Genomic DNA, 23683 nt, shown 5'->3' on the forward strand with positions numbered 1-23683 from the left:
GCATGCTCGGGCCCGCTCTGTGTTGTCAGGCAAAATAAGACAGCAGAAGGAAGGGAGGTCCGCAACAGATAAACACACAGCCTAGCCTCGGCGGCGCGGCGCATTTCCACAGAGCGGTGCACACGAAGGGAGAGCCGGGCGAGGGAGACGCAGGAACAGAGAGAGAGAGAGAGAGAGAGGCTGCTGCGGCCCTCAGCTGTTTTTTTTAATTCAGCCATTCGTTGTTTTTTTATGAGTGTAGGAGGAGAAAGGAGAGGAATACGCATCCAGGTGCACCCTTGAAGCGGAAAAGCCAGTGACCTCCTTTCTGTCTTCTGAGAAGGTAAGCGTGGCAGGGGAGGCGCAGGGGCTGGAATTATTCTAATTGCACCTTCATGCGCATTATATTGATGGGGTCTCTTTGGGTCTGTCGGACTGCTGGATGTGGGGGGTCGGTGTGAGGGGGGGGGGGGGGGCAGCGCCCAGGGCAGGATAAAGACATTGAGGAAGGATGGAAGCAGAGAGAGGGGGACAAGCTGGAGGGCAGGTGGGGGTTAAAATGATGGATGGAAAGTAACAGGAAGAGTAAATATGCTGACGGGAATTTGAATGTTTTTTTATTATTGTGAAACAAATTGTTAAAATAATTGATATAATAGTAACAAAAGACAACAATTTGACAAATGTTGGGTGAAAATAAGAAGCATGCAGAGAACAAACCTCAGACAGAGAGAGAGAGAGAGGGGTGGAGGGGCATGGGTGAGTTAGGGTAAGAATCTTTCTATTGAGTCATATCAAACCCAGACACACTGTGTTAGACAGCACTAGATGAAACATACCCTGCTATGGAGCCTCTCCTTTGTATCTTATGAAAGATAAGAAATGTGTCTTGTTTTGATTCACCTGTAATTTATACAGTCATTTTAGCACTGTCATAAACACTGTAGCTCTTCAGCTTTTGACACACAAACAGTGCTATAAAGTGTGTGAATTTTTTTCATGTGCACCTACTACATACAACTGTGCGCAGTAGTGCTATTATGCTTCTTAATTTATGGTTTGAATTTGGATACTCCTCAATAGCTCTAATACAGAAATAGCCTCTTCATATGATGAGTCCCTATCACCACCATTAACATCATCATCATTGTCTTTTTCATCATCTTCTATATTCTTTTCATCTTTACCTTAATTTTCATCGTCATCTTCAGAGAATGTTATTTTAATGTTAGTGCCATCTCACTATTTGTCCGAAACAGGGATCTGTACACTGATTTTAAAATATCCTCTAGCTATGCATGACCTTTTGAGCTTTGGAACTGCCACACAGGACCCCCAAGTCATTAAAGGAGCGCTGATATTTTGAAAACAAAAATTCTGTATCTGCATTTCATTTTTGTTCCAAATGATTTTTTTCCCACACCATTATTCCGTGCCCAGAAAACGATTTGCACAAGGCCAAGAATTTATGAGACCTTTTCATCAGCAAACATGCAGACATTCACAAACATCACAGAAGCCCTCTTTACATTTCAAATCCAAATTACATCCTGAAATACCAACAAAAATTCTAGAAACATTGTCTAATTTATTATTCTCCCTCACAAATTGTTTACTTTGGACATGTCTGATATGCTTGTCTATCAATATGTGAATGTCTGTTTCACAATGCGCTGCAGCTGAAGCATGAATTAAATAGCGGACGTGACAACAGGAGATATGTCCTGGAGCAGATCTGTGCTGTGTTCCGGTAGCAGTCAGAGAAGTGGCAGCAATCCTGCTGTTCGAAGGCTGATATAATCAGGGCAATAAAGACAACAGAATCGAGCTGCAGATGTGTGATGCTCAGAAGCATGTCAGACGTTCGAGAAGCTCTGATTGAGGCCTGTGCCGTGTAAACAAAGCCTCCGCGATTTGCCCTCACCCAGTCGGTACACACACGCGCCGAAATGGCGAGATTAGGCCGTCTGCCTCGCGGAAAAGCGAATCGCATCGTGTCACACTGCATGAAAACGCCAGCGGAGCATTTCACATTACCTTGTTTGACCCCGAAGTGAAAAAAAATAAACAACATTTCATTTGTTACTTTTTAAACATGATGCCACAAAGGGTTCAACAATGATTTATGTGCAGGCATACAAAACAAATTGTACAAGCATTTGCGCAGCCATACTCTTTTTATAGACTTGCATGTATACAAAGTAGAAGGTGAGACGACAATGTTCATTCAGATATTTAAGAATCACTGAGAATTTTTCTGGATATGGCATAAACAAAATAACGATAAAGAAGCATTTCTAGAAAACAATAAATAAATAAATAAATAAATAACCCTCCATGTTTAAAAAAGCCCACAGAATCTCTCCCACACACATTCCACAATGATTAATGAAATGGCGACGGAAGACAGAATTGGTTGTTGCTAGGATACCCAGGATAGAGTGCAGATGATCATAAAAAGGGTGGAAAAAAGACTACAGCTATGAGATCAGAGATGGAAATGTTGTACATCCATTACAATACATTCTTCACTGTCCTCATTTGATCCAGCTGTCCCCGGGAAATGTGATGTGAAGTGTGAATTGTACCTTTAAAAAAAAAAATTTTTTTCCCTTTTTTCTTCCATGAATGCAAGGAACCAGGGGTTGCCACGGAGACAGCAGCAGGGGGAAAAAAAAGAGAGAAAGGAGGCCCCCCGTGGATTCAGCTTCCTAGTTCCTAGCCCTGCCTTCACACTACCACAGCTGGAATGGGTGGGAGACACTGGCCTCTGTCAGAGAAACACATATGAATTGCAGATGGCAATGGTAGGTCTGTTCGATCATGTGGTCTGCTGCTGTATTCATTGTTCCATTCATGTAAATTTAGTGTTGACAAATATTCCATGACGAGCTTATAATGTGATTTGAGGGGAAACTATACAATATACTGTATATATAAACATGTAGACTAGGCATGTTGCCAATGTCTCCTGTTCATTGTCTGCTTGCTTTACAATAACTACTTGAAGGTACACAAATGATCTGGCATTCAGAATCTGTAAAAATATAGTGGCTCACAGCTCATGAAATAAAAATAAAATAAAATACAATTCTCAATCTAACAATTGAGCAATATACATATCTTGGACTGTTCATTTCACACAGTTTTTGAGTGAGGGTTTGAATTTGGATACGATTGCCCAATGCGTCATTATAGTTGAAATTCAGACTCACATTCTTTTTTCCAAAAAAACATTGACTGACACTGCTAGATTGAAATTATTTTAGGATGGCCAAATCTGTCATTGCTAGTGTCTGCATGAAGTTATAACAGTATAAAGAAAAAATAAAGCAATGTGTCTATTCCCTAAGGGACACAATCCAAAGTGTAATCTGACATCTCTGCGCAATCTGTTTTTGGCAAATGCATGCACTGGTCGATCAGACTATTTCTGGATTTACTTGATGTATGATTCCTTTTATATCTATTTAAAAACCAGGCGTGGGCGCATTAAGGGTTTCAGTTAGTCTCTGCCCCAGATGTATCATAGAAACCAGCCTGGACGCTTATGCTATCCATTCTCAGGTGGATTGATTATTGAGAGAACAAGAGAGAGAGAGAGACAGAGAAAACTGAGCTGAATTTGTTGGTGAAACAAGTAGTGTTTTCTATCTATTACAGAACGAAGTGCACCATTCTGGGTGACAAACATTTGGATCATGTCTTTCAAATGATTAAATTTCTGTCTTCTCTTAAATGTTATAATGATTATATTCACTGATACATGTTTGAATTTTTGATAATATAGCATAGTTATTTTATATTTAAAACAATCTTATAAATTCAAATTGGTCACGGCTTGCATTGCTTTGACAGTCCTGATGGTGATAGTCCTACCAATAGTGCATCACTGAACTGTGTTGAGTTGAACTGATTCAGAAGAAACAGGACCTTTTAAAATCCATGTGTCTGCAGGACATAAAGGGCCAGTTCTGGGCAGAGGATGAATCTGATGGAGACAATGACTCGGAGGAATTCCTGTACGGGATTCAGGTGAGGATGCTGAATCAGTTTTTCTCAGCTATGGAGAACTCTGTGAAGGAAGAGAGTGAAGGAGAGCTTTAGATCAAGGACTTCTCAACCAGTGGCATAACAAAATTTTCATGGGCCCTGGTGCAAAATTATAGCTGGAGGCCCCACCCCCGGCCCATCACCCTCAGACACACACCCTCCGCCATCATCACACAGGCCTAAATGGTACACCGCATGGCCAAAGATATGTGGACACCTGACATCCAAAATCTCATCCAAAATTTGGCATTAATATGGATTTGGCCCACCCTTTGCTGCTATAAAAACCTTCACTCTTTTGGGAAGGCTTTATGCTAGCTGTTTGAGCATTGCTGTCGAGATTTGCTTCCATTCAGCCGGAAGAGCATTAGTGAGGACGGGTGCTGATTGGGCGACAAGGCCTGGCCCACAGTTGGCTTTTCAAATTATTAAGAGTTGGATGAGGCTCTGTGCAGGCCAGCCAAGTTCTTCCATAACGTTCTCGACAAACCCATTTCTACGGGGACTTCGCTGTGTGCCCAGGGATCCAACACATGATTGCTAATTGAGGGCTTACAGCTATGGACAGAGTCAGTGTGACTGGCTGGTCCTGTCAGTGTGCCATTTGCTGCCTATGTGCACTGGCACTAGACATGATGTTCTCATGTTCATTTCATAAACCATAGAAAACCAGCACAAACATACCAGTGACTGTCTTTACAGTTCTATAATAAGAGGACGGGTGTAGCACAGTGGGTAAGGAACTGGGCTTGTAACCGAAAGGTCGCAGGTTCGATTCCCGGGTAAGGACACTGCCGTTGTACCCTTGAGCAAGGTACTTAACCTGCATTGCTTCAGTATATATCCAGCTGTATAAATGGATACAATGTAAAATGCTATGTAAAAAGTTGTGTAAGTCGCTCTGGATAAGAGCGTCTGCTGAATGCCTGCAATGCAATGTAATGTAAAGATGGGGTTTTAGTAGTTTGACTCAGCAGTAGTGTGCGATAAAGGGAATGGCTGGCATTAGGCGGCCCCTTAGCAGCTAGGAGCCCTAGTGCAGCTGAATATCCTGCCAGTAGTTACACCTCAACTCTCATTAGATTTATGCTCATTGAAACAATTGGAAGCTCAATTATTTTCAAAAACTTTCAGTCTGAGTTCCTGAAGAAAAGAGGTGTATTCCCTAGCAATGCGTAGTTACAGTAACCATCCTGCTCATATGATTTACTAAGTATCATGACCAGTGAGTCGTCACGGTATCTGTTTTGCACCAATCATTGGTGTGTTATTAGTTTTGCACGTTCTACGGTCTTAGGAAATCAGGCCCACAATATTCACTCCACTCTCTCACGTAGTCCAACAACATAATCAGACCACTCTCACAATATTCGCCTCACTCTCTCACACACAATAACAGAATTCACAGATGCCACTGCCCTTCTACACCCACTCTAGATTTATTAAACATTGACTTCATTAACACACCACACTTAGATCATCACGGATTGCTACATAAGCGCTTAATGAATAATAGCTAATGCTAACTCTGTGACACCGGCAAAAATTCTAAAAATCTGTGCTTGATAAGGTTCATTTTTCTTTATTAATAATAGTCAATGCTCTCCTACAATATATAAGTAAGACATTTGATTTGATATTGCTCTGTTAGGGCATATCTCCCATTGTGAATTTTTGGCAGTAGCACGTTAGCTTGAGAGATGAACATTGTTGAACGGTTGTAGGGAAGCTGTGCAGCTGACCTATACAGACACCCCCAGTTGGACGCCGACATCGAGGCAGTGAAGGACATCTACACTGACAGCGCGGTCTCTGTCAGGTACAGTACACGCGTCCAAAAGACATGAGCCCAAACTCCACTCCGCCACTCAGTTTTTGGTTGTTTTGTGTAAATGGCTGTCATCTTTAATTACTGTAGCAATTGTGCGAAGTTAGATTTGGTGGCAGGGAGGAAAACACACGTTTATCTGATTCCATTTCATTTCAGAATCTGTAACTGAAATGTTTTGGACATTTTGTTAATAAGTGTGGGGAAAGTTGCTATAGAAACATGATATGTCCAGACATAACCTGATGTATATGCTTTGGTTCTTGGCAGTATACTTACATCTCAGAATCCATGCCTGGCACCAGCACCCCCTCTTAGTCTCAGAAAATGGGGGACTAAACTTATGAGAAACTCAGAGGTCTAAAACTTGTTACGGGTACAGATGGCCTAGGCATGGGGATGACTTAGTTTTCAGAGTATAAATAACTTGGATTCTATTCCTAGAAACTTGGAAGTCTGAAGCTTGTTACTCATTACTCAGAGGTCCCTTATGAATGGCTTGGATTCTACTGCTAGAAACTTAGAGGTCTGAGATTTGTTACTCAATACTCAGAGGTCCCTTCTAACTTGGAATCTAGCGTTAAACCTCAGAGGTCTCTTGCAACTTGTAGCTAGCTCTGAGTGAGGTGTGAATCTGAAATTCAAGCATACATACCACAGCGCCTGAAACACCGTCACACCTAAGAACATACCCACCAGCTCTTGTGGGGTTTATAACTGTATCCTGGGTACTTGTGATGTTTCAGAACTGGAAAGGAAGATGCAGATATGGTGGAAGCATGATGGTTTATTAATAAAATTAAGTGAAAACAAATATGAACACGTTCAGTACCAATAGCTGTACACAAGATAGCATGCTGGCTAATAATAAACATGAACATGTTTACCAGCAAAGTACATAACCAAATTATTCTGTGTGGACATGAATGTGGTACCTGGAGAAGGCAGATTCTCCCAAATGATGACTATGGTACCTGGAGAACTGTTAGGCAGATTCTCCCAAATGATGACTATGGTACCTGGAGAACTGTTAGGCAGATTCTCCCAAATGATGACTATGGTACCTGGAGAACTGTTAGGCAGATTCTCCCAAATGATGACTATGGTACCTGGTGAACTGTTAGGCAGATTCTCCCAAATGATGACTATGGTACCTGGAGAACTGTTAGGCAGATTCTCCCAAATGATGACTATGGTACCAGGAGAACTGTTAGGCAGATTCTCCCAAATGATGACTATGGTACCTGGAGAACTGTTAGGCAGATTCTCCCCAAATGTTTTATTAGACTTAAATGCAATCCCGAGCAAGCCTTCCACATTACACACTTCACTCTGTATGCCCAAATAATGTCTCAACAGGAATCCCCACCACCAAGAGACCCACGCTCCTAGTCTCTTCCAGGAAGTATACTGTAGACACAGGGGAACCATCACAATCTAGTGACTGTGATAAGATACTTTGTACGTTGGACATAATCTTACGATTTTACCTGTCATTTTCTTAGATACTTTGCCATGGAGGCCCAAGGTGGTGGGCTTTCTATAACCCAAACACTTATGTAGGCAATACATATCTATCTATAAATACATTTTACTTTCCCCTCCATGCATACTTGGGATCACAACCTCCCTATACCATCTAATAACAGCTCAGCATGCCTGTCTATGTGTCACCATCTCCTGCATTTCGGTTGATATTATTCACAATCCACCACATTTATCATATCGTTCCCAGTTATTTACATGCACATACTGTACATATGATGCTTTCTTTTAATGTGGGTATTGGTCAGTCCAGGTACTTGTCGTTTGAAACAGGAGTGGTCTTCTTAACCCCTGGGGGTTTGAATGAGTGTTGGGTGAGGGTTGTGAGACTGTCCTATCTCCAGGCCGTGGACAACTTTATTTCTAGCTGTGTTTATAGCCTTCTGATCTTTATGACTCCACCAGAGCACAGGCAATGAAATGATCAAAGTTCAGAGGAAGTTAAAATGGCACCTTGTACAATAAACACATTTTTTGTAACCCTGATTACATACAGTAAGTTGAAATTGTGAAATGCCAAAAGACTTTTGTTGATTCATATCTCTCTCCAATTCTTGCTTGACAGGGAGTATGGGACGATTGACGATGTGGACATCGACCTGCAAATCAACATCAGTTTCTTGGACGTGAGTTGCCTTACCTCTCTCTACTGTATCATCCACATCATTTTCCTTATTAGTGGTAAAATCCCAAATGCTTCTGTGTGTATCTGCTTCCCCTCAGGAGGAGGTTGCGACCGCCTGGAAGGTGATCCGCACCGAGCCCATCGTGCTTCGCCTCCGCTTCTCCCTCTCCCAGTACCTGGATGGACCTGGTGAGCGCCAAACGGCCTTTCTGTTCTCCCTCAGTAAAACCATAACTCTGCCATAACTCTGCTCCTTCACCACTTCAGAGTCACGCGGCTTCGAAGTCAACAGCTGACGTCTGCTTCTGCTTTGTCTGCAGAGCCGTCGGTGGAAGTGTTCCAGCCGTCCAATAAGGAGGGCTTCAGCCTGGGACTCCAGCTCAAAAAGTGAGCCCCTATAATGACCCTCCACACACAGGTCTGAGCACCATGCCACTGTTAATAGCCAAGTGAAGCATGGATACCATAATGACTTTCTGAATCATCAACACTTGGTGCGCATTTGCTCCATCCAGCTAAACTTTTCAATTAATTTTAGCATGTGGTGGCTACTAGCTGAAGTGGAAGTTTCAGTTAGATATACAATACATTGTAAATGGTAATTGTGAGTTTAATTACTGGTAATTTGCAGGAGTAGATAATAACTATTTTTGTATATTCTTTTTTGTATTCACTGTGTTTTTTCTGTATATTGAATAGCTAATAATTTCATTTTGTATTGTTTTGACCACTTCCTTGCTTTTGAAAATGCAAACCCAAACTGTAATGAAGATAACACATTAGATTATTTAATATGTTTAGGGAATATATGTATCCCTTAAGAATTGTACAGATTCATTACTTCTGTGGGTAAGGATTTTGGACATTTGTAAAACACTCTGTCTCATCCTGCCTCATTCTCCCAGAATCCTCAGCATGTTCACATCACAGCAGTGGAAACACCTGAGCAATGAGTTCCTGAAGGCGCAGCAGGAGAAGAGGCACAGCTGGTTCAAGGCTGGGGGCACCATCAAGAAGTTTCGTGCTGGACTCAGCATCTTCTCCCCCATACCAAAGTATTACCTCAACTGCACACTTTACAACTACAATGGCTGTTATCATATACTGTACATGTATATAATTACAACATTCTGTAATCTTTTCCAGATATTACTAAGAAATAGAGATTCTAGATCTGTTGTTCTTATTATATGACAGAACTACTGTTACAATTAGATGCATTGTATAATAATGTAGTACACAGTATTAGCCATTACTACAGCAGTAGAGATGGTGGTTTCAATGTAACAGTCATAATCTGAAGCACTTTCTAAAGATGTAGTTCCTATTGTTGTGCTACTACAATGAGTACTCATTGCATCATCAGTTCTAGAATTCTTATACAATACATGTTGTATTATGTCACAGAATTGATGCTGTGATAATTAATTGTTGTTGCCCATTTTCCTGGTAGTAAATGGGCCTGGATATAGTGGTATCTACTGGAAAAATATGGTTTAACCCTTTGAAGACTAGGTTTTATGGAATGTTATTTTTTCTTTCAAAATTCTAAATCATTGTTCTAAGACTCCATTGCTTTTAATTATCAGTGGTCATTGTTACATCAGCATTAAAATGTTCAGTTAAGAACATTCTAATTGCTTATTTCTGCTTCATTCTAATCACTTATTACACCTTAAAGGGTTAACCATGTGATTAGAATGTTATTTACCAAACATTCTAATGCTGATGTAACAATTGCTACTGGTAGTTGAAAACAATGGAGTTGTAGAAACACTGACATATAGTTTTTGAAAACATTCCAAAAAAAAAAACCTACTCTTCTAAGGGTTTGAAAGCCTAAAACTAAAATACGGACCATGCATGTCTCCTGTCTCTGGCCCTCGTCCAGATCGCCCAGTTTCCCCCTGATCCAGGACCCGGGTCTGAAGGGGAAGCTGGCCGTGCCGGAGCTGCGGGTCACCCGGCTCATGAACCGCTCCATCTCCTGTACCGTGAAGAACCCCAAGGGGGAGCTCTTCAGCTACCCCCCCAACAGCCAGGTAAGCCCTGCCCTGCCCTGTTCCATCCCACCTCCGCTCCTCCCCCAAAATATGAGCAAAAACTAGAATTAGCGTTTTGTTCTCCATCCCACATTTATGGGCAGCAAAGACTGCAGGCTAGTTTTATTCTCAGAAATACTATCTGTACTCTGCATGTGTTTTTGCAGTATAATTATTATTAAAGCTGACATCAGGATATTACAGTTTCCAAGAGTGGTTTTTAATTTTGATAAAACACATATTGTGTATATTGTATATTAAATCTACAAAACCGAACATAAATGCAATAAGACGCCTGCCTGCCGCTCCTTCTCAATTCAGTACTCGTATCTCCCGCAACCTTCCCTTCCCTCCTGGGCTACATTGCTGGCACCCTTTTCCCATAATGCTTTGTCTTCACTTGACCCATCAGACTGTGGCTGTCCCTGCGGCCAGGCCTCCGGCGCAGATTACCACGAAGCAGCTGATTGAATTGTTTTTTTCATCCCAGGCGGGAGGCCACTGCAAGAATATTCCTACCTTGGAGTATGGCTTCTTAGTGCAGGTAAGCTCCCGGTTAGTCAAGCATGCTCCGCGGTGTAATTTATCCACCTACCTAATGCCCAAATGACTGCGCTTTTACTGTTTGTGTCCTGGTGGCATAGGCTTTGTCTTTACAGGCAAAGCACAGTATGGTGGAGCTGTAAATAATTGATAGTATTATAATCAAATTTCCATACATGGCTTAGTAGAGTGTCTTGCACATTTATCTTGTATATTTATTGTTACTGAATACACTGTAAAAGTACAATTTTTTGTGGTATTACAACATTGTGTTCCAAAAAGTAACTATATTTGATAATATAATACTATACTTATATTACCTATTGCAGAATTTTCAGAATTATTGCATTGCCATGAAATGTTCAGAATAATAGACCATGGAAATGTGAAGTAAATTTTGCACCCAAATAAGGAATTCCGATTCCATCACCTTGTCAGACTAAGGGGGAAATGAATAGGGGTAGAAAATTATTGATGCCAGCTCCGACACAAGCACTGACTATTTTTCTCAAGATCTTTGGATTTACTATGGATGTCTTTACTTGTTGAAGTTGTATGTAAGAGTTTTGAAGCCTGAATATATTTATTTTTACCAGATTGTGTTGATAACACACATAATTAATTAATCCTGCGTCGTTTCTCATAGTTAAAGGACGAAATGATTGGTAAATGGGAACCAAAATCATATTAATTTTATCCATAAGTGAAAAAAAATAGAACTGAAAGTAAACGGGAACCACCAAAATTCTTCAGTAATCAATTGCGCAGAATAAAAAGGGCTTCCTGTTATATATATTATATCCACAAGGTGGTGCAAGAAGGGCACTGTATTGCAATAATAATTAAAATTATATAATATTAAAATGTTAATTTTAACAGTTCTATCCAAGGAATATTTGAGTTCCATACCTAAATCTGGCCAGCCAGTAAAAGGAACCAGTTACAGTTGTCTAGCTAATGTATAGTGGATCACGTGTTTAAACATATATAGTTGGGTTCATGGTGGACAAAAAATTATAATTGTATTTCATGTAAAGTTCCCCATTCAAGGTCAAGTCAAGTCAACTCAATCATTACTATCCCTGTGGAAAATCTGTTCTGCAGACAAGGTCAATAAAACAAATAAACAATTCTGGCATAAGGGGACAACATGAACAAAAGAAACATTTGAAATTCATCCCTTGCCATAACTGATCACATTTCATCCATTTTAAATGAGAGCAGGGGAGGAATCTGGAAAAAGGTGAATTCAGAAAGCTTTACCTCCTGGAACGCAGCCATTGTAAGCCAAAGCTCGGACCCCCTCCCCCGAGGGAAAGTGGAGAGACTGCGAGGAAAAAGGTCACTTTTCTTCCCGACAGATAATGAAATACTCGGAGCAGCGGATCCCCACGCTGAACGAATACTGCGTGGTGTGCGACGAGCAGCACGTCTTTCAGAACGGCTCCATGCTCAAGGTACAAAGCGCCGCGCGAAACGCGATACAGAGGCACTGACTGCAAAGACGCGAAGCTGAAATGAATGCGTGTCATCAAAGCGCGATTGCGCTCAGCGATGGTGTTATCTTTCACGGAGCGCTAGGTTTTGAATACATTAGACCCTAAAGTTATGGTAATCTCGCCTCCTTTTTTATTTGGTACAAAACCGTAGACAAAATATGAGCAGAGGAAAATGAAATCTGAAGAAGATGCGAGCTGAAAGCCGTTAGTGCCCTGCATATACATGAAATATGAATATTTTTATGCCCCGTGGTTTGGTATGGAATACAGACCTTTCCAGAGCCAACTGTGGCCAATAGCACTGCAGGGTTATGAATAATTGACAACTGTATCACCCAGGCAAGAGAGGATGTCAGTAGGCTTAATAACTGAAGTTGCAGGAATGACGACCACTATTGGGAATTTTAAACAGGATTAAAAAGGAAATTTAATGCACTTTAATTACCTGGATGATTGTCACCCAAAATGAAGCACTCCTGAAATGGATAGTAAACACTACTTGTTTCACCACTTGTGTTTGTGTGTACGTGTATTGTGTGTGTGTGTGTGTGTGTGTTTGTACGTATGTATGTGTGTAACTGTGTGTGTCTCCCTCTGTCCATGTGTTTGCAGCCGGCAGTGTGTACCAGGGAGCTGTGTGTGTTTTCCTTTTACACGCTGGGAGTGATGTCAGGAGCAGCCGAGGAAGTGGCCACTGGAGCAGAGGTGATGATCTCTCTCTCTCTCTCTCTCTCTCTCTCTCTCACACACACACACACACACAACTAGATTCAATCAAAGCATTTAGCCTTTGAAGGCATGATAAGGGAGTTATATCAATCCAGACTTAAGTGTTTTTGGATTCAAGAGGCCTAGATGTAGCTTACTGTAGCTTGAGTCTAGTTTAAGCAGTTATCCTTAAGTAATTTCTTCCTGAAGATCACACCGCAATAGCAGACAGGCTGTGTAGGCTACTGTGAGTGCAAGTGTCTTCATTCCGGCCCAAGCATTCTGTGATGCCTAGTGGCACTGCATAATAATATACTTTATTATCTTTCACCCAAGTTTCTTTCATATATACAGTGTACTGTTTGTGTTGAGCATGTGTTTGCTTACTGATGGTTCTCAGGTGGTGGATCTGCTGGTTGCCATGTGCAGGGCAGCTCTGGAATCCCCCCGCAAAAGCATCATCTTTGAACCCTACCCTTCTGTGGTCGACCCCAACGACCCCAAGACCCTGGCCTTCAACCCCAAGGTGTGGAGTTCATTGCCTTCCTTTTGCTATACCAGCATTGTATTTTTTAAACTGCAACATTTTGAAGTATACTACAACTCTAATGTTTAAGTCAGATAAATTTCAAATGTGTTCTGAGATCAGTTCATAATTTGATTGACTGTAAGGAAAATATCACAAAGCCCTTTAACAGTAAGAGGCATGCAACTCTTCCACTCTTCTTTGGCTGCAGAAGAAGAACTATGAGAGGCTTCAGAAAGCTTTGGACAGTGTCATGTCCATCCGGGAGATGACACAGGTAAGAAACATAAGGAGGATGCACATACTCCACTGTACATCAGTAAATACAGCTCCCATCTCACAATGAACCAGGCATATCGGAAAATAATATATACCGAATGTACACAAAATTAAGATGAATAGAGCTTCAAAGATGATGATCATTCCTCTGACTGGCTCTTGAGGTTGTACAATTATTTAGTTTTTTTGCCGTGGTGACAAATCAGTGAGTAATATATGTGTGCATTTTTGACAGGGGTCATATTTGGAGATAAAGAAACAGATGGACAAGCTGGATCCTCTGGCACACCCCCTGCTGCAGTGGTGAGGAAAGGACTGTGCCTCAGCCGAGCCTGCTCTTCTACACGGCTGTGTCTCTCTGAAGGACTCTTCTCACTCTCCTCTCTCTCTTCCAGGATCATTTCCAGCAACAGGTCTCACATTGTCAAGCTTCCGCTGAGCAGGGTAGGTCAGGCCCCTCGTGGTCGTGTCTACTGCTACATAAATGGAGTCTGACTCAGGAGAGTCTCGAAAAATGATCTCAACAAGAATTTTAGTCTTATGTTTAGACTTAAAATTTTATTTCTATTACTTTTTCTAAATAAGACAAAAAGATGAGGTGCCTATAAGGTGCGACAGTTATACTCATTTTAAGATTTGCCAGTTTCACTTGTCAAGAATAAGTAACTTAAAACAAGCCAATATTTTGCACCCAGGAGAAAAATAAAAAGTCTTCAAGTCTCATTGCAAGATAGACGCTTGTTAAGACCGATTTCTGCAGTGCTGTCACGATCATCTCATCTGAGGGTGTTGGAGATGAACTAGCCTCCGGCTGACACCTGGAACGTTGGTTGAGTAAATTTTGCCGTCCTGCCAGCGGGTTCAGCTGAGTAATTGTGACCCCGGCCAGAGAGGAAGGCCAGAGGCCCGCGGGTTTTCGGCGGACGCCCCCGAATGTTCTGCTTCCGTTTGCACTGGTCCTGTAGGTCGCCCTCTCTGTCTGGGCAGCCCCCCCACACCCCCTTTAATTTTGTTCAGTGTCTCACTGGGTTTCTCTTCATTCTCTCTCTCTTTTGCCTTCTCTTTCTCTCTCTCTCTCCACCCTCCCGTTTCCACAGCAACTGAAGTTCATGCACACGTCCCACCAGTTCCTCCTGCTCAGCAGCCCCCCAGCCAAGGAAGCCCGCTTCCGCACCGCCAAGAAGCTCTACGGCAGCACCTTCGCCTTCCAGTGAGTCCCCCCCCCCCACCCCCACCATGCAGCCCCACCCACTGCTATGGTAGCGCAGCGAAATGGGGGTGGCCATCAGACGTCGCCGAACGCTGAGGCTCTCCATCCGTTGCCCGGGGGTCGTCGGGGTCGCGAGGGCGGGAACGCAGGGGCGGCGCGCTGCAGCTTTTGTCTGCGTCCATTGGCCGGGAACTAATCAGGAGCTTAAATGTTGCCTCCGAGCGAGGGAGACTGGCATGGTCTCCCCAGAGAATTTATTTTACACTCCGTGTCTATTCTTATGAATACTGACCCTGTTAAAAATAACAACGAAACAGTCATTTTGACCTCAGCTCTTTATTTTAAGAATAATAGAGAGTGGAAAAAAAAGATGGGTATACTTGAGTCCCAGCGGGCTGGCTTTTTATATAATCCACTGCTTATTTTCTCTAAATAGCCTGGGAGATAGCAGAACCAGGTGACTCTGGGCAGCGTTCGCTTGTGGTCGGTTGCTTTGTACCCAGCAGCCTCAGCCGTCGTCCGACACAGGGCCTCCCAGGTTGGCCAGATAAACGGCAGTTACATTCCTGATCAAAGAGGGTGCTGGGTCATTCCCACAAAAGGCCAGATTTCCCAGAAATCAACAGCGGCCTTGGTTATTTGCGGTTGCTTTGCTCTTGTCCTGTTTTGTAGCTGATAGAGTTGTTTGCTTGTGCAAGGATGAGAATAAGAGCTAGACTAAATTTGCTTCTGTCCTTAAATTTGACTAACACAAACACAGTTTGGTGAGTTAATGTTGGCCGTTGCTAAACTCGCCAAACTGTGTCTGTGAAGAAAAAAACAAACAATCAAACCGACGATTACATTTAATTGTGAGTTACAGTTATGAGAAAACGTTGATTGAATCCAGGCCTGTGAAAACAAACAGATAACATTTGTGCCCTTCCTGTGTACAACAGCAGCTGTAGGCCTCAGACGAAGTCTCGGTCACACATGATGCCGCGTGTTAAGGAACTGTTTGTTCTGTGTTCACAGCTCTCCTTATTCTCTTTCTCTCTCTCCACACTGCTCTAGTGGGTCCCACATAGAGAACTGGCACTCCATTCTGAGAAATGGACTAGTCAATGCCTCTTATACCAAACTGCAGGTATGTAGCACTCGCAGTTAGCACAAATGAGACGCATGCACTCTTGGACAGAGCCTGTCTTCCTACCTCAGGCCTGCTGTCCAGCTGATCCATTTTGACAGCAACGGATGCCACGTTCCTCCTCGGGTCGTTTGTTATTTTTCCTTTTTTGTTTTTGAATCGGACAGACACACCGGTAACCGCCCAGCTTGTGTCTGGCGCTGGCCCTTCCCGCACTGACGGCAGTGGACGCCGCGGCTCTCCCTGTCCGCGGAGGACGGAGGCCGCGGTGTTCACTGGGTTGCCGGGGTTACCTGTCGGTCTCGCCGACGGCAAAGGTGGACCACTAAGAGCTGCAAACACACCGTGCGCCCCGAATCCCTCGGTTTGTAGGGCCTCTTCTGCTTCGTCCTCTGGTCTCGACTTTAGAGGATCTCATAGCGAATAGGGCCTCAGCTTTTGCCAGCATCCCGGTTCCTAGGTTTTCAGTGACAAGGGGGTTATTATTGGACAAATGGTAGCAGTATTCCCAAAAGAAGACTACTGACCAGACTAGTCTGTAAACAAACTAGCATACGTGTACTTGTGTTCTCTTTCTTAATTTTATATTCTTTCGTACAATGAATCATGAGTCTTCCTTTGTTTGTCTATGTGGAGTGGACACGTGTACACACCCTAATACTCATGTCAATACTCTTGACAAAGTTTGGTCTTCTCGCTACCCTGTCTCTATAATTGCAAACATAACTACATTTTATGTAGTGATATTTTCTTGGGAAAACTAATATTTGCACCATTTTTGTATAAACATTGAGATAATTGGATCACTGTCTTGCTGAAAGATTTGTGGCCAAGTTTGAGCTCCCTGGACCAAGGTTTTTGGCCAAAATGTCTTCTTACTTGCTGAAGTTCATGATTCCATTGACTTGAACAAGAGCCCCTAGGTTCAGTAGATGTCAGCCCCATAACATCAAAGATCCACCATCATATCTCACCAGGCATGGTGTTCTTTTTTTTAAGTAATTTCTTTCTTTCAAAGAATATAACTTTCCTTTTTTGAGCATACAAAATAGCTCATCCCTTTTTTTTATACAGCCTTCTCTGCTCATTCTTATCAAGGGTGTAAATAATTTTGAAAGGCACTGTAATTGATCTGATCATCTCAACAATTGATTAGAGTTGTGTGATTGTGAAATTCAGTGTTTCATTATAGAAGTTCTATAATGCGGTGTAAATTGCAGTGGAACCTTAGTATCCTGTTAATGAGAATGAAAGAAGAGACGGTTTTTGTCCTTGGGTTGCAGAGCATTAATTTACCCTTGTCATAATCAACAGTGTTTGGATTAAATCCAAGATAAATAACCGTGTGAATACACTGGAGCTAAATCCCACGCCACTGTACTGAAGTCACACCCCCAACTTGCATTGTTCTCATAGGCAAAGCTGTTAACCCTTTAAAGTGTAAGATCACAAATATGCAATTAGAATGTTCTTAACTGAACATTCTAATGCTGATGTAACAATAACTACTGGTAACTGAAAGCAATGGAGTTCTAGACCACTGACTTAGAATTCTGAAAAAAAAAATCCAAGAAACCTACTCTTCAAAGCTATTAATTTGTCCCCCCCCGGCAGGTCCTTCTTCTGGCACCATTTCTTCTGGAGTCAGGCTCTAGGACACAAACATTTCAGAGCTTTGTTTTCTTGTCCTGCCTGTCACCCTACACCAGCATTTCACACCATCGGGTACTCTCATTTCTCTGTTTTTGGCTTTCAACTTTCATCTGAAAATGGTCACCTCCCCTCCTTTCCACCCCATGGTTCTATAGATCAAATATAGGCCATGGCACCTTACCTTTCACCTTAACCTACATCTTCTCTCCATCTTCTACCCTCCACCCATTCCTTAAAACTTCTCCCCCCGTTCACCGTGAGTGTCTTTGCTTGTCCATAGTGCCTTGCTAGATTTAAGGTTCCGGTTTTAGACAATAAGATGTTCCTATTGCAAGAAGATCCCCTTAAACAGGCTCTCTGTTTGGTCTTCATCCTTGTGTGTGGTCATTTCCTGTCCTCTCCAGGCTTTCCCTTCATCCATCTCCCCTGGTTTTATGGCTCATCGGTTTCCCGGGATTCAATTACCCTCAGACACTCGCCTGTCCGATGCTTGTTACAGAAAATCATAATCATTGCAAGGTGTTCCCTGGCATCATAACCGACTCAATGATATGACTGCTGATGGCGCCAAAGGCAGAGTCAGATGGAAATGTGTCCTAGTAGAGCCACTGTAGTTTTTGACGAACGGCTAATTGCAGTTCCGGAAGGCGATACTTGATGCGCGCAGGCTCCGCCTCTTCCTCTGTGTACGTCTGAGTCTGTCTCCTTTCACTCTGAGTGATTCTCCCCTCCCCCCCTGCTCTTTTGGAACGCAAGCTACACGGGGCAGCGTACGGGAAGGGCATCTATCTGAGCCCCATCTCCAGCATTTCCTTTGGATATTCAGGTAGGGACACGGCCCGATCGCCCTCTGTTAACCCTTTGCGGTCTCTAGCCCTCACTGCTCATGCGCTCAGCCGACGCCACCGCCACGGGCGTGGGTAACTGTCCCTGCTTAGTGCTGCTGAAAGTGTGTGTGTGCATGTGTGTGTGTGTGGGCGAATGTGTGTGTACGTGTGTGTATGTGTGTGTGTGTGTGTGTGTGTGTGCATGCGTGTGTGTGTGTGCATGTGTGTGTGTATGGGCGAATGTGTGTGTATGTGTGTGTGTGTGTGTGTCTGTGTTTGTGTGCTGGGGTGAATGTGTGTGTGTGCATGTGTGTGTGTGGGCGAATGTGTGTGTGTGTGTGTGTGTGCATGCGTGTGTGTGTGTGTGTCTGTGTTTGTGTGCTGGGGCGAATGTGTGTGTGTGTGTGCACGCCCGACTGTGAGTGTGTGTGCGTGTGTGTATGTGTGTGTGCTCAGCTCGGACAGCTGAAGAGGGAGAGTGCGATGCTGTCGGCTGTGTGTCTTTTCTCATATTTGTGTCTGGCTCTTGGTGCTGGTCACTGGTCTGTGACTCTTTCATTGGGGTTCTCTGGCCCGCTGCCAGAGGGCATCAAAGCCTGCCCAGCGGTGCATGCCAGGCATGCCAGGCACCTTGGCTGCCGCTGCTGAGGTTTATATGGGGAGCGGAGCTGGAGTCAGGCATCGGGGGAAGTGGGGGGGGGGGGGGGGGGCACTGCAGCAGGCGCTTGTGCAGTATAGTCTGTGAACCTGTGTGCCAGTGCTGGTCTGCCACACAGCAGGCACGCAGCGTGGTGACAGCTGACATGACAGTGTGTAGACAGTGTGTATCAGTGTGGCCGTGTAGTATGTATAATGGTGGTGTGTAAGTGCAGGTGTGCAGTGTGTACGATGGTGCTGTGTAACCGCACGGGTGTACTGTGTGCAATGTAGATGTGTAAGTGCTGGTGTGTAGTGTGTGCAATGTTGGTGTGTAAGTACTGGTGTGTAGCAAAGCAGCAGTCTAACGCAAAGCATGGTGTGTATTACTGCACAGGCACTGTGAGGAAGATCCTGTGCGTCCATGAAGGTTTGTGTTATGGTGGACAGTGTGTGACACTGCCGGTCCGCGGAGACAGATTAACCTTGCTTTTGTTTCACCTGGTCACTATGGCAACGTGTGCTGTGTGTCTAGGGATGGGGAAGGGACAACATCGCATGCCAACCAAAGACGAGCTGGTCCAGCGTTATAACCGCATGAACACCATTCCACAGGTACTGCACATTGTAGCATACTCCTGCACCACTCAACAATATAACTGATATAGCATTGATTTTCAGACTTTCCTTATCCATGTGCTATTTATTTGAGGACGGGAACAATTTGTATCGCAGTAACCCAGGGTATTTTATATGGTAGAATGGATAAATAAATAACCTATTGTGCTGTTTTTTTCTGACAAAATGCTGCGAAACCAGATTTGGCCATAGTGCACTGTGCTGGGTACCAGTATGTTTATGAGCTTCTGTTAAAATCTGTCTTTCTGTGCAACTTGGTCTTTTCCCAGAGCCGTCCAATACAGTCCAGGTTTCTTCAGAGCCGGAATTTAAACTGCATCGCTCTGTGTGAAGGTAAACGATCTGAACTAAAAGTCTAATGTTGTAGATCAGTTAACAAAAATAGAAAAATGAACACAGTGCATCCTGATCAATTCTCGTCAAGATACGTGAAGCAATCCATAGGGTGGCCAACTCTTGAGCGTTATACAAGTCCTCTGTGTGGATAGTGATCCACTGCCACAGTGCCTTCCGAGCTATGATCCTTTCTCTGCTTGTCACTCTCCCTGTTTTTTTACCTGTCTGAATAAAGCAAAAAAAATACAAAAGGTGGGAACATGCTGCTCTCGGCCCCCCTCCCCCCCAAAAAAACAACAAAAAAAAACAATGTGAGGCTGCCATGAGTGGTGTAATCACTTATACTTTCCCACAGTAATAACATCTAAGGACCTGCAGAAGCACGGGAACATTTGGGTGTGCCCTGTGTCTGACCACGTCTGCACGCGGTTCTTCTTTGTGTGAGTACAGCGTCGCCGCTGGTTTCCTGCTTCCAGACACCACTCTAAAAATCTTCCTGGAAGAAAGCTGCATGCGTTCCCCCTGATCCGTCTGCTTGTCCGTTTGTCTTCCGTTCAGGTATGAGGACGGCCAGGTGGGAGACGCCAACATCAACACCCAAGAGCCCAAGATCCAGAAGGAGATCATGCGCGTCATTGGGACCCAGATTTACTCCAGCTGAGAGGATTCGGAGGAGACGACGCTCGTTTGTCCACCAGGGGGCACCGGGAGCACGCGCGTGGCCTGAGCCCGCTGGGCCGTTCGAGCCATAGCGCGGACGAAACGGCTCGATTTTCGCTGGCTTGAGGGGAGAGCGAGTGGAGCTTTCTGTCTGTTTCCTTTCACTCTCCTTCTCTTTTATTTCGCCCCTTCTATTTCTCATTCCGTCTTTGACAGCCCCTAATAGACGTTTTACCATCTGCCTTTCGAAAAGGCCCCGGGTGAATGATTGATAATGGACTTCCCTTCAGATGAAATGAGGTTGACAGGCAGAAATATCTCCCGTTGAAGCTGTCTGTTTAGGGAGACTCTAATGAGACTTTTAAATAGGATATTTGAAATCCCGTGGCCTACTCACGTTGGTCTCCCATTGAGAAGGAAGAACAGATAAGAACATTAAGCTCGATCCAGTCTGTACACTGGTCTGCTGTCCTGTTCACCTGACCTGACCTATCGACTCGCCAACCCCCTGCCTCCGAGACTCTGCCCAGTGCTCTCTCATCCCCCCCCCACCCCCCCCCCCAAGCCACTGTGCCATTTTACTCAACCTTTCATTTTACAGGCAGTGGCCGGTAAAACTGTCTTCGTCATTTCAAACGGCGGATGTCTGAAATTCACTATATTGGAAAATAATTCAGAATGATCCAGAATGCTTGTACGAGCCTGCCGTTGCTGGCCTGAGGATAATGGGGTGAACAAGCCTTTGTTTGTCATTTCATTACTTTTTTATGAGGGAGTGTTTTGGCGACCTTTGGTTCGTTTCATATTCCTTCGAGTCATTTAACGTGAGCGCAGATCTCAGGCGCGATCAGCCGTGTCCTAAGCACCGCTTTGCAGTTATTTTCCCTAAATTAAAGCTGATTTCCCTTTCCTGCTTGAATAAACACGGAGCTCCTTGAATACAGAATTGGAGCGGGCTCGCTCTGCATATAGCATAATCACGTCCCTTAAAGCAGCTCCTCACACGTGACACGAAGACGAAACTTATTCTGACTGCACAAGAACAAAGCGAGGTTATTTTCAGAGCGGGGCCTGTTCTTAATGGCTCATATAGGAGATACAGAATGTCACAGTAAAAACGTGTATACTTCCATTGTTTCTTCATTTATACCCCAAGGATCTTTCTGGATGGTTTCGGCAAAATTTACATACTCTGTCAAACTGGGCACCAGTCTCAACAGCTTTTCTTCCTCTGTGGAGGAATGAAAAAAAAATGGATAAACTAGAAGCTGTTTGCTGGATTCCCAACCAATTAGCATTAAAGTAGTTTGAAGGATTCCTATCCAATCAACACCGAGTTCCTCCACAGGCACCTGTATATTATAGTTATCCAGCCGGTATTTCCTTAAATGAGGGACCATGGGGCTATTTATCGGCATCTCTGATTGAAAACTCATTCCTAACAGAACTCTGGAGGTTTCTGAAGTGCTTTAATTCAAATCAGTTCTGTTTACCTTGGGGAATGACCGTCATGTATAATTTACCTAGTTAGTTATGCTCTAATGTGATTGATGGTTTGTATTTATGTTTGCGTGTTTTATACTTTCCATTGCACTATTGCAGAGTTTTCCACACTCAAAGAGACTTGTCTTATGAATGACTAAATGACATCACTTGGCAGCCATTTTGTGAGCTTGCTTGTGGTGGCCGGTACAACTTCAGAGAGGCATTAAAAAGAGTATGAAAGAGGTTTTGGATACCTTGAAGAATGTTTGGTGGATGGTAAGGCAAGAAAACAGTGTATTGCTTAGACAACAGGGAATCAAGAGAAACACTGACACCCAAACATATCTCTGCTTTCCTGATATACTTCCTTCCTGTCCCAATAGTTCACTTGGACCATCAGTGTCCACTGCTTTCCCAATGGTAATACTGTACTTTACGATTAATTATGTATCTGTTAAACAGTGGTTTCTTGTCTTTTTTCCTGTCAGTCTTGTGCTTGAATGAACGGGATTCAAATGTAATCCTGAAGGTTAAAGTAAAATAAATAAATAAATAAAATAAAGATTTTGCACAATTTTATACAATCTGTCCAACGTGTTTGATTTATTTTGATTGGTAAAAACTGTACTTGGGCTTCAGAGACTGAGGAAGGCATCTTTCTCTATGAATGCCTGAGTGACAAGACCCAAAGCTATGAACCTTTCTCTTTCTCATGCTAACATTTCGTTGTATATTTTTATGAAACAAGCCTGGCACTCCCCAATATTACAAAATAGGCCAAATAGCCCCCCCCAATAATATAGCACGGTGATTAGATATTATTGGGGGTATTTCATGATGTGATTGGGATTTACTGATCAATAAGCCTGGGTATTTGTCACAGAAGTTGCAGGTGCCACAGATTCTGTGACTTTCCTCCATTTTAGGGTTCTCTGTGATTTTTCGGCAGTTTTGGATGGTAACTGTCAACCTTACTGCAGCCAATGGTGTTTTTTTGTTGTTGTATAGGCCTAGGCATTTTAACAGTAGCATGTTGCCAAATGCTGGGAGAAAGTGCAATATTGTATACAGATTCTAGAATGTGCTGGGATCAAGATTGTTCTTGTCAGTTGTTGCTATCAGAGGTTTTTTCTGTTGTTTCCCACTGCTGTGGATGCTCAATTAACGTTAATAAATGAACGTTAGAAAAAGTTTTCTTCCACTTTTTTCAGTTTTGCATGATTTTCAACAACTTGGCCTTGACTTCAGCCAATACATTTTGTGACAAATACCCAGCTGAACTGATCAGTAATCTGTAGTCTCTGGGGCATGCCTCCAGAACCGCCTACAGGGTTGCAGTTTTCTGGGTCTAGGCATTTCAACCCCTTAAATATTCAAACTGAAGTTAGTGCCCGTCACTTACATCACAAAATCAAGTTACCATAGGAAAACAGCAGTATGCAGTATGTATTAAATCCTCTGTTGCTAATCCAACTATCTAATTC

General features: G+C 43.3%; 1 protein-coding gene across 6 annotated transcripts; it reads left to right on the forward strand.

Annotated features, from left to right (window-relative positions):
- LOC118227379 (protein mono-ADP-ribosyltransferase PARP6) lies at positions 1 to 22783 on the forward strand. Of its 6 annotated transcripts, none has more exons than XM_035417768.1 (23): positions 1 to 322; positions 2615 to 2786; positions 3937 to 4014; positions 5757 to 5851; positions 7971 to 8031; positions 8129 to 8219; positions 8351 to 8417; positions 8936 to 9085; positions 9910 to 10072; positions 10563 to 10616; positions 11977 to 12072; positions 12727 to 12819; positions 13223 to 13348; positions 13560 to 13625; positions 13863 to 13930; positions 14023 to 14071; positions 14725 to 14837; positions 15891 to 15963; positions 18373 to 18442; positions 19615 to 19694; positions 19988 to 20051; positions 20410 to 20494; positions 20613 to 22783. In XM_035417768.1, the coding sequence occupies exons 2-23, from the start codon at positions 2778 to 2780 to the stop codon at positions 20713 to 20715; spliced, it is 1854 nt and encodes a 617-aa protein (XP_035273659.1). In that variant the 5' UTR covers positions 1 to 322; positions 2615 to 2777; the 3' UTR covers positions 20716 to 22783. The 6 variants fall into 6 exon arrangements, with proteins under 6 accessions (XP_035273659.1, XP_035273661.1, XP_035273656.1 ...); XM_035417765.1 differs by having other exon boundaries at positions 2 to 322; positions 10485 to 10616; XM_035417767.1 differs by having other exon boundaries at positions 2 to 322; positions 9922 to 10072; positions 10485 to 10616.
- The last annotated feature ends 900 nt before the right edge of the window (positions 22784 to 23683 follow it).

Source organism: Anguilla anguilla, chromosome 5, assembly GCF_013347855.1.
Source record: "Anguilla anguilla isolate fAngAng1 chromosome 5, fAngAng1.pri, whole genome shotgun sequence".
Lineage (NCBI taxonomy): Eukaryota > Metazoa > Chordata > Actinopteri > Anguilliformes > Anguillidae > Anguilla > Anguilla anguilla.